A 12,061-nucleotide genomic window follows, 5' to 3' on the forward strand; every position below is an offset into this window, starting at 1 on the left:
CTGGGGATAAATATAACATAGTCCTGCCTTCATATCAGAATTAATGGTTAGCCAATTTTAATACTGCAAAGTCCATATTAAATGTCTTTGCTAATTTCTGTATTGCAACTTTTACCTTTTCATTTGGTTAACATATCAAAGGGGACATAAAGATCATACAAAATTCCAGCAACACTACATGAAGAAAAGAGGCAAAATTTTACAAGGCAAGTTCTCTGGTTATCTTGTTCTCACAGACATGCAGACTTTTCCTTGTGCTAAACTGGGCAACGCAGTCTATGGAATAGGGTTTCTTTCTGAGTTTCCACTCACCGGGACTGTCTGTCCATACTTGCCACCCTTAGTGCCTCCCATCTGGCATTCAGCAGGGTCATTTGTTCCTGAATCTCAAACTCCTCTTCATCTGACAGAGTTCCTTGTGTTATCAGCTGGTGTCCTGCCTGCAGGACATTGCCCACACTGCTCTGGTGCGCCGTCAGCTCCATCATAAAAGCCTGAGAAGGTATATCATTATGATTTGGGAGCTGCTCAGTGAAGAAGAAAAATCTTAATAAATTGTTAATGTCTAAATGTTAATGCCATGAGAAAAAGCAACCATGTAGAGTGCAAACAAATAAGACTTTGATCCAATTTTTTCAGCTCTGAATATAGGGAATAAGCAGCTGCCTGAAGCAAAAAGAATAGATCAAAGAGGACAATGTTACACGTGATGACACCAGCTATTTTTAAGTAAATGCTGATTATGCTACTGTTAGGTCGTGAACATGGAATTATGAGAAGATATACTAAATAAACCACCATGCTCGCCCAAGAGAAACTGCTTAAAGAAAATGACCATTTCTATTACTTTGAAACCAAAACAGCAAATCACACCTGCCAACTAATATATCAACACCAAGAAACTACTTAATCAAAAGAATTCTTCACATAATCCAATCACTACACTGCAATATATCCCTGAAATAGTAGGAAATTTTCAATATATAAAATTACACAGGAATAGTGGATATGAGTTTTCTCAATCATACAATAAATAAAAATAATCACTTCCTGGGGAACATTCAAACCTAAAGATTTGGTGTATTAATTAGCCATTTTGTGTTTTAACTATAACAATACACTTCAGAAACGAGCTGTACTAGGCACTGATTTTTTCGTCAGTGGCTTCACAGAATCTACAAATTACGGTAAGATTAAAATCCGGAATCTAATTCCAGTGCACAGTTAAATCACCCACACCAATTCTGTAACAAAGCCCTATTTAAATATCACAAGTCTTAAAATATGCCATGACCTTTCTGTGGAGCAGAATTCAGTAAACAACAAGCATCAGGGTTCAGCCCCTGATTGACGGACAGGCACCATGGCACATATATCCTGCTCATCAGCTAGAGATTATTTACTTCGTGGGTTGCAAACTGGTCTTTGACTTCTTCAACATCATCGGAAATGTCATCCTGCTCCTGGAAAGTGTCCTCGGCAGAAAGCAACCAGGTCAGCACTTCCTCCAGTGCTATCTGATAGCTGTCCAGATCCATGTCAACCTCGGTGACAGTGCTGGGGGTTTCAGCTCGGGGACCTTCTTGCTCCTCCTCTGGCGCTGAGCTCTATAAAAACAAAGCCAAGAAAACTCACAAACGCTGTGAAGACCAGAAGGTGTTCCACAAAGACACACTGGATGGAGAAACCAAGGTAGGCACCACTGTGTCTTAGGCATCCACCCGATTCTCAGGAGCTGGGTGAGCAACGCCGTGACACAGAATGCATTTTTAAATGCTAGGATGGCAAAGAGTACAAAAGCTGCATCACTCATGGATTCTGTACTCAGGGACATTCTAATATAGCTGGGAAGAGACAAATAACCCACATGAATCACTTCTGAACAAAAATAAAAAGGCTATTAACAAAGTTATAAATTCCACGGGTGCAACAAGGAATGCTATTTGAATTCGCCGAGGGCTAAAATAGGAAAGTTTCATAGAGGATCTGGAACCTGCTGGGCCTTGAAGGATGGATGTCATTTAAAGAGACAGAGATTAGAATCCTGCTTTGACCCTAGTTAAATTGCTTTTACTGAATTGCATTTTAGCATTGCATTTTAGACACTGAAAGACAGACACACATACAGGTTGTCGTACTGGTGATATTTTTTTGAGGCAGCTGCCCTCTAGGTTACTAGCTGGTCTTTTTTCGAAGAGCCCGCGGAATAAGTTATTCCAAGCTCCTTCTAGGCAGTGGAGTATTTTCTTATATACTTTAGAGTCATATATCCAAACCTACCACCTCTCTCATTCATTTGTTCCCTTCCAGAGCAAAAATTCTTTAAAATTTGCCTACAGCCTGTCTCTACTTTGTCACCTCTCATCCACAGTTTTTATGTACTATCTCAAACATACACAAACATGTAGAGAACAATATAAGAAATGCTCATGTATTTAACAGCTACATTTGTTAACACTCCCTTTCATGCTGATTAGGCACTGGTCCCCACCACACACCTGGAAAAGCTTTTGCCAGTGTTACCAATAACCTTCTCATTGACAAATCCACTTTTCTAGCATCATCTTTAGGATGGCCATGTAATTAACAAAAAAACAACATTTTTGATAATCAACAGTACTAGAACAACACACATAAACCAGAACTGTTCCAAGCAAACCCGGAGGTCCGGTCACCTTATGTTCCTTAAGCTTTCGGTGGCATTCCCTACCTCTGACCAGTCCCCACCCTCCTGAAGCTCTCCTTTCCCTGCTTCAATAACACCATCTTGGCTTTCCTCCTAGTTCAACAGCATTTGCCAACATGCAAGTAATGAAGCTCCTCAAAATTAAGTCCAGGGCCCTTTTTTCTTCTATGTACTCTGCCTGCATGGTTCCATCCATTCCCATTGGATTTAAAGAACCATCTACATCCTGCAAACATTTACCTTTGTATTTCTGGCCCCAAACTCCAAACTCCTATGTCCTACTTCCTTAACTTCTCCACTTCAATGTCTCATAGGCATATCAAACATTGTCAGTATTTAAACCCTAGTTTTTCCCCCCAAAGCTCTTCAAGCTTCCCATTTCAGTAAATGCCTCCTCCATGCACTTGACCCCTCCAGCTAAAAATCAGGGAGCCAGCCTTGGTCTCTAGCTTTTACCGCACACATTTAATACGTACGTATAAGCAATTCCTACCTTCAAAATTCATCTCAAATCCATCCAGGCCTTCCCATCTTCACAACAACCGTTTGTCCTCAGCACTGCAACAGCCTGCTACCAGTGTCTCTGCTTCCCCGCTGCTCCCCAGACTGCTACGTCCACCACCCACTTCTCACAGAGCAGCCAGAATGATGTTTGGAAAATGTAACCACATCATAAGACTTCCCTGCTTAAAATCTTTCACTGCTCTCTCAATGCTCTTAAGATACAATTTAAAATTCTTAACATAGTTTACAAAAATACTGTGACAGCAAGAAACAGAGTGAGTGTGTGAGTGTGTGAGTGTGTGTGTGTGTGTGTGTGTAGGGTTGGATTTCAATTAGGTTAATCAGGGAAGTCTTCTCTGAAAAAGTTCCATTGAAATTGAGGAAAGATGGGAAGCTTGCCATGCAAACAGTGGGTAGAGGAGCGTTTCATAGAGAGCAACCCACACGTACAAGAATCTTGGGGAAGGAGAGGAAGAAGTCCACCACGACTGGCGTGCAGTGGCCTGAGATGAGTTGGGGCGGTGGGCTGGGCCTTGTAAACCACAAGAGGAGATGAGGTGTTTAATTAGTATGAGGGCTGGAACAGAAAGAAAACACACACCAAAGATATTCTGGAGGAAGAATCCAAATGGACCCGGTAAACAACATGCAGGAGTTAAAAACAATGAATCAGTGAGCCCACAATGAAATGACGGATGATTGGGAGAGCGATGGTGCCAAAGACAAAGAAGGGAAAATGAGTTAAGTTCCGGACCTAAAACCCCAAAACTGGAAAGCCACAATAATCCTGGAGGTCATTTAGTATCAAACCTCGATATTCTAATGAGGAATTCTGAGAACTAGGAAAGTTAGTGACCAGCCAAAGGTCATTTAGACAGGGACTAGGATCTATGAGGTGGGAAGTGGAAGGATCTATGAGGATCTATGAGGCGGGATCTATGAGGTGGGAAGGATCTATGAGGTGGGAAGGATCTATGAGGTGGGAAGGATCTATGAGGTGGGAAGTGGAAAGATCTATGAGGTGGGAAGGATCTATGAGGTGGGAGGTGGATCTATGAGGTGGAATCTATGAGGTGGGAAGTGGAAGGATCTCTGAGGTGGGAAGTGGAAGGCATTATCTAAATGCAGGTGTTCAGAAGGTATTCATTCACATACAAGAGGAGACCTTCAACTGAGAGATTAAAGAGAAATTCAGGAATTATTTGCTGACCACCTAATGCTCTACAGCACATGTTTGTAGAAACAGCAAGAGAGGAAGTCGGGCTATTAGTGTTCTCAGGAAAGTAGAGGATGGCAATATATGTCAAACAGTAGATGATTACAACTTGACCATGTTTCATTTCTCCAATTAACTTAATTCAACCTCTAAGGCATTAATGAAAGCATTAATGAAAAGGTTAATATTATTACACCTGCTCTTTTCTTTTTTTAATAAATGTATTTATTTATTTATTTTTGGCTGTGTTGGGTCTTCGTTGCTGCACGCGGGTCTTCTTTAGTTGTGGTGCGCAGGCTTCTCATTACGGTGGCCTCCCTTGGTGCAGAGCACAGGCCCCAGGCACACAGGCTTCAGTAGTTGTGGCATGCGGGCTCAGCAGTTGTGGCTCGTGGGCTCCAAAGTGCAGGCTCAGTAGTGGTGGCACACAGGGCTTAGTTGCTCTGCGGCATGTGAGATCTTCCCGGACCAGGGCTCGAACTCGCATCCCCTGCATTGGCTGGCAGATTCCCACCCGCTGCGCCACCAGGCAAGTCCCAATACACTTGCTCTTAATCAAACAGCAAATGGCTTCTGCAATTGTTATCATGTCACCCCAAGCCCTAAACAGAAGTGATTATTTTATCTACACACCATGAAAGGCAAATGAAATCTCCCTTCTTTTTAAAAGAGAATAGCCTTCACTATAAGAAGTAGAATATTCCATCTTTCTAACAAAAGGAACCCCGATCCAATGAAGAAATGATTCTAAAACCAAAAGGCAAACTCCGAAGATTATTTGAGCCCTGAAAAGGATGCGTCATTAATACAGCATAATAACTACACTACTAGAGACAAATGCTTCTCAGCAAACATTCAATGATAAAACATTAGGGCTCTTCCTCAATATCACTTGATCCTCAAAACTACTAAAAAGAGCCCTTGGTTCACAATCTGGCCCCATCTCTTGCCTTCTTTTCCTCTAAGCTTTTTTCTTTTTCTGTAAATGGAGAAATTTGTTGAAATGGAGAAAATAAAAGAAGTGGTACCTACTACCCAAAAAAAACCTGAAATAATAAGTCCTTTGAACCTTGGAGAAGAAAAAAAAAATGCTATGCCAATTCAAGACCATTATCATTATCACTAACATTTGAAAAAAAATCTTGTTGAATAAAAATGAATGATAATACCTAAACAAAATGAGAAGGAAAAATTATAAAATCTGCTGCTTGCTGAGTACTTATTAACATCATTTTAGATACTTCAAACTTATTAACTTTATAAAGTGGGTGGTTTTACCCAGATTTTGCAATAAAACTGAGGATGAGAGGGTAAGTAACCAACCCAAAACAAGAAGTAACAGGGATGAAATTTAAGCTTCAAAGCCCATGCTTTCTGCCTCTCTAAAATGTATTTCTTATCACTTTGAAATCCATGTGTATCTTTTGATTGTTTTGTTGATAAATGTTAGACCAAATACCTTTTAAGGTCTCATCCCACTATTAAGATTCTCTCATTTTATGAATTATGAGAACTGGTTAGACTAAAACAGAATAAGGTAAAATATGGATTGATTCAAGGCAGAATTATTCAGGAAGAAAATTTCATGACTTTATTTATATCTCCTGAAAAAAAAGGATCCTCATTTATATCCTGATGAATAAAACCACTGTCAGCCCTTAAGTGAAAAACTCACCAAGTAACATATTATCAATTATTCCTCCTAGGGCTTCCCTGGTGGCGCAGTGGTTGAGAGTCCGCCTACCGATGCAGGGGACACGGGTTCGTGCCCCGGTCCGGGAAGATCCCACATGCCGCCGAGTGGCTGGGCCCATGAGCCATGGCCACTGAGCCTGCGCGTCCGGAGCCTGTGCTCCGCAACGGGAGAGGCCACAACAGTGAGAGGCCCGCGTACCACAAAAAAAAAAAAAAAAAAAAATTATTCCTCCTAAAAGAAAGGGAAAAGCTTACATTTTGATGGCCCTTGTGAGAATATAATGGTACAAATCCATTTTTTAATGGCAAAAAAAGAAAAAAACTTAGTACTTAGAACAGAACTAAGCTGACATGAGAAAAACCACCTTCAGTACAGGACAAGAGTGATAAAAGATGACCAGATGATAGAAGAACATAGGTCCTTAAGCATGTTATGCAGAAGCATGATCACAATCCTAGACTCTATAACTCTAGCCTTGCTGTATGAAATAATATATTTTCCTTCTTAAAAAGTAAAATCAGTAAAGTTATGGTTCTCCATTACATGCATGTGATGTGTGACAGCATGCCAACCGATAAACTGAACTTCTGATGCTGAGAAACCAAGACATTCTCAGTCAACAAAAAAAAATGCTCTGAAAGTATTTTTATCTAGTACCTAAGAGAAAACAAATATGGCAAGTCAAACACATTAATAAAAATTTACCTGTACCTGCATGTTAATTTCTCCTTCTTCACATTCTTTCTTATATTTCCTTGGAAGTGTCTCTACTTCACGGATGGCATCTATAGTGACTTGCTGAGGTAGCACCTCAAACAAAGATGTTAAATACATAATTATGGATTTCTTGTCAGGAAGCTGAACAGCAACATCTAAAAGTGGAAGAAAATAAGAACTAGCTTAAATTAGATGTCCAAAGTATGTGAATTGCTCAATATTGGATATAAAATAACTGTCTTAGTACCCATAAACAATGCTAGTATATTATCTTTGCAATACCACAGCTCAGTAAATTTCTATTTCATATAATATATGAGCCAAAGGTAAAGATGATTACCTACTTTTTTTGTTCCATATCCCATTTCTTAAAAATCTTCCCTAAAAGCTTCCCCCATAAGGCTCAAAGATAAGCTATCATCTAAGATAACATCATAGATTTCATTCATAGTATGAAAATAAGTCTAGAATTCAATCCTGCAACATCTGTAACTGAAGTTTTCACATCATATACAAGCTCATACTAAAACACATTTTAATGAAATAAATAAAATACTAAGTTGTTTATCTAATAATTCTGTTTTCCTAAAACTTTAAATCTTATGCTCGTATTGATTAACTATTCTACAGTGATGTAATTAAATTTCCTCCTGAAGGATCCTAGAAACTGTTAAGCACAGAAGTATCATGTCTGTAATAAAATGGCTTGTACCACATTTCAAAAGGAAAAACACCTCCTCAATTCTCACAATTCTTTCAAAAAAGCGGGGGGGGGGGGGTGGTGGCGGGAAGCACTGCTTTTCAAGTATTCAAAACTGTAAAGAAAAATCAAGGTTGTAATTAAACACTGAACAATACCTTCAGGATCTAACAGCTTTTCAATTCCTAAGTAAGTTTGAGCCTTGCTGAAGGCATGTTCAAGTCTCTCAATTGGGGACATTTTGACAACTCTATCCCAGCTGAAGAGATCGGGTCTGAAATCAGGATGCAAATAAAATTCAGTGAAGATGAAATATGTGGAAACAAAGCTGTTATTGTTATAATCGAATACATTTCAGTTTCAGATTTTTTAAATTTGTGAATATAAATTTAAAAGTTTATCTTTTATATCCCAAAGTCTTGTCAAATATATAATATTTTAAGGTAATCTATAAATATGAAAACAGCAGGTAAGACATTCTAAGGTTTTTGTATTGGTTAAACATGCCTGTTAAAATTCTGGAGTAGCCACTGAAAGACTAGAAATGGTATATTTCCCAAATAGTGAAAGGAAAAAAAGGGAAGAAGAACCTACCAGTATAAAACAAGAAAGAAAAGAAGATATAGAAAAAAGTAAGAAAAATGAAAAGCTCAAAACAAGCGGTAAGAATGAACTTAAATACATCAATTATCGCAATAATGTTAATGGACTAAATTCTCCGATTAAAGACCAACTTTAGCAGAATAGAAAATCCAGCTCTAATCTCTTCACAGGACACTCCTAAAGAAAAGACCCTGAGAGAATTTCCGTCCACCCCTCTCTATATAGCTACTGTCTAGTATTTCATTTCTATCTTGATTTTCATTTAATCCCACAAACTGGACATTATTGTTGCTCTGACTTACTCAAAAGTTGATCATTTTCTCTGCGCTCTATCTGCTCTTGCATCTTGGACCCACCTACACTTCTGGGATTTGCCTCCCTCGTCCCCACCCGCCCAGTTCCCTCTCTGACTCCACCTCTTATTATTCTCCTTATTCACACCACTGCACCCAGTGGCCTCCCACATGCCAGGTACCTCCTCCCCTCTTGCCTGACATATTTTTCTTCAGCAATATTTACCATTTCTATATGCTACACAACTAACATTTTCATTTTTAAAAAACTGTCTGCCTCCCTCTATACGAACATTAATTCCAAGAAGGAGGACTGGGAATTTTGCTTGTTTTGTTCTCTGCTCTACATCCTGTGTTCAGCACATAGAAGGCACGCCACACACACTTGTTAAATCAATTAAGTAACAGATAGAAAAATGTTTAAGCTAAAATTCAAGTTTTCGGGCTTCCCTGGTGGCACAGTGGTTGAGAGTCCACCTGCCGATGCAGGGGATACGGGTTCGTGCCCCGGTCCGGGAAGATCCCACATGCCGCGGAGCGGCTAGGCCCGTGAGCCATCAGGGGATACGGGTTCGTGCCCCGGTCCGGGAAGATCCCACATGCCGCGGAGCGGCTAGGCCCGTGAGCCATGGCCACTGAGCCTGCGCGTCCGGAGCCTGTGCTCCGCAACGGGAGAGGCCGCAGCAGTGAGAGGCCCGCGTACCGCAAAAAAAAAAAAAAAAAAAATTCAAGTTTTATGATAGTGTCTCTTAACTGACTAGAAACAGTGGGCAACCTGCTTAAACTGATAAAGGAGAAGTAGAAGAAGATGGGGTGTGTGGGGTTTTTTTTAACCAGATAAAAGGTATATGAAAAAAAAAGCTAAAGCAAATAGCAGTCTTATGGTAAAACATTAAAACCACTCCCTTTTTTACCAAGAACAAAACATTCTGCTCACTACCACCAATGCAAACTGATATTGTATTGAAGGACAAGGCACAAATGAAGGGGAAAGGGGAGAGGAGAGGAGGGAAAGGGAGGGGAGGGGAGGGAAGGGGAGGAAAAAAACTATTATAATTCATGGTCATCTATCAAAAAAAAAAAAACTTTCAGTAACAAATTTAGGTAAGAATTTAACAAGTTTCCAGATATAAGATGTAGAAAAGTCAACTGCATTTTCATATATCAGCAAAGAACATATAGGAAATAAAACTTGAGACAATAAATAATTTACAAGAAGAATAAAACACATAACAAATTTTGCCTTTCACATTTAAACCTTTGATGCATCTGGAGTTTATTCAGGGTATGGTGAGGCAGGGATCCAATTCACTCATTTCCATTTGTTCCAACCATCTATTAATCTGCAACATCGGCTCAGTTGTAGATCAGGATGGAGCTATTTCTGAGCTCTTTATCCCATAGGTTGAACTATATGAAACTGCTATTTATATCAAAAACAGTCAAATATTGGCAATTTCATATGCTTCAGCCTATTATTATATTAGTGTTTTCTTTATAGTACTATATAGTCTCAATTAATATAGCTTCATAATTAGTTTTGGTTTCTGTTTATGAAGTACTTCAGCCTGTCTCTTCTTCAGAAGAGTAGTGGCTCTTTTTGGTCCTTTGGTATTTTATTATATAATTAGAATCTGTTCAGAAGTTTCATAAAAAGAATCATTGATCTATTTTTAATTGGGAGTTTTATAGAGTTTTCCTATAAAACTAAAGTAGGAGGCTGAAAACTGTCACAATTCTTTGTGTATATTACTGGTTAGTGCTGAATGAGTTAGTTCACATTGAACTATGTGAATTATTTTACATTTTTTAACTTACAAATATGTAGAAGAAACCATGGACACTGCACTGTGGCATTTAAGTCCTATGGAAACAAAGATGTGATGGGTAGTTTTTTTTCCATGATATTTCTATTCTTTATGTTTTCTTAGAGCATGTACAGAGGAGAGAGGCGATAGTGGGAAGGGCCTTTAGGGAGTAGTAAGTAAGGGAGGGACAGAGAGGAGGTACAAATCTGTACAAATCTGCACATCCAAGAAGAGTCACATCTCACTTATGTCGGTGGAGCACGGCATTGAAGGCAAGCCCATCTGTCCAGCTGGTGGTGAAGTTGAGGACGTTGACCTGGCTGTACGGCCTGGTGGACTGGCGCACCCAGCTCAGCAGGATCTTCTCACTGTTGGTCTGCTGCAGGTCTGACATGATATCCTTCATGACATCTTTCACCTGTTCAAAAGAAACCATGGCTGCCAATAACCTCAAGTAGTCATTGGAATCCAGTCCTTGAATAAGGAATATTATATTCATGAACCATTGGATCAGGCCACTGGTATTCATTTTATTTCAAAACTTTCCTTTAAACGCTGGAAGGATAAACACATTTTAACAGTAATGATTTCAATTTAGAGGTGATTTTAACCTCACCTTTATATATTATGGCATTTTCTATATCTTAGCAATACTTATATTACACTTGGCTACAGTGAACATTACTTTCATAGCCACAAAAAGTAATATTTTAAAACTATACTTTAAACATCTTTTAATAGGAAGAAAACGCAATTTTTATTTTCTACACAAATGTGGAAGAAGGTAAGAACTTTTGGCTGACTATAAAATCCAAGAATGAAGTGCATTTCCTGATGGCAATAACAATTATAATCTAGAACTAATATTTTATATTATTATTCTAAATCAGTACATATATTTTAAGGAAGTGTTCAAAGAATGATGTGGACATATCAAAAAAAACCCCACAAGAGGCAACTTAAGGGGGCTTGAGAAATAATTAACAATAGTGAAAGATCAGAACCTATTAAATCAGTAAAAATCCATAAAATAAGTAAAAATCCACACAGATATATAAATGAGTGGATAGATAGATAGATAGATAGATAGATAGATAGATAGATAGACAGAATAGATAGATAGATACAGAGAAACAAGAGACAAGGAAAAGCTCTTCCTCATAAGTGGAAAGACAATTAACAAATGTAGAAGAAATGATGAAATTAGAAAATCACTTTGCCACGCATTATATTAATAACTGATCAGGTAAGAACTAAGAATGGATCTTAAAATTAACAGATAAAAGTTTAATAAGTAGCTGAATATTTATACAGTCTCAAAGTATATCTCCACAAGATACTTTTTAATAACAAAGGGCAGTCACATTACAGTGGGGACACCTGCAGGTTCCACCTCACCCAAATGATGAGAGTTAATACTGCCAGAAAAAAACTAATGGACAGCATATGCTTCCTGATGTAGTGTATTAAGAAAAACTCAATATTGGGACTTCCCTGGTGGCACAGTGGTTAAGACTCCGCACTCCCAATGCAGGGGGCCCAGGTTCCATCCCTGGCCAGGGAACTAAATCCCACCTGCATGACACACTAAGAGTTTGCATGCCACAACGGAGGAGCCCTTGAGCCATAACTAAGGAGCACACCTGCTGCAACCAAGACCCAGAGCAACCAAATAAATATTTTTTTAAAAAAAGAAAAACTCAACATCATTTTTCTGACATTCCTCCCAAAAATGAATAACCTGAATCCAATCATGAGAAAATATTAGCCAAATCCACATGGAAGAATATTCTACAAAATAACTATTCAGTACTCTTCAAAAATGACAATATCATGAA

General features: G+C 38.8%; 1 protein-coding gene across 8 annotated transcripts in view; it reads right to left on the reverse strand.

The window, feature by feature from the left end:
• The window catches only part of UTRN (utrophin), a 1,623,662-nt gene that overhangs the window by 1,498,709 nt on the left and 112,892 nt on the right, over positions 1–12,061 (reverse strand). For 6 of the 8 annotated variants that reach the window (XR_007470554.1, XM_049695368.1, XM_049695367.1 and 3 more), the window contains 5 exons: positions 10,469–10,641; positions 7,678–7,793; positions 6,808–6,974; positions 1,404–1,607; positions 313–494 (listed from right to left, as the gene is read on the reverse strand). Coding sequence is in view for 7 of the 8 variants with exons in the window: in XM_049695368.1 (XP_049551325.1) it covers positions 313–494; positions 1,404–1,607; positions 6,808–6,974; positions 7,678–7,793; positions 10,469–10,641 (842 nt within the window). In the remaining variant the exon portion in view is untranslated. The remainder of the gene's footprint in view (positions 1–312; positions 495–1,403; positions 1,608–6,807; positions 6,975–7,677; positions 7,794–10,468; positions 10,642–12,061) is intronic. The other 2 variants (XM_049695369.1, XM_049695366.1) reach the window with 1 other exon arrangement.

Source organism: Orcinus orca, chromosome 12 (genome assembly GCF_937001465.1).
Source record: "Orcinus orca chromosome 12, mOrcOrc1.1, whole genome shotgun sequence".
NCBI lineage: Eukaryota > Metazoa > Chordata > Mammalia > Artiodactyla > Delphinidae > Orcinus > Orcinus orca.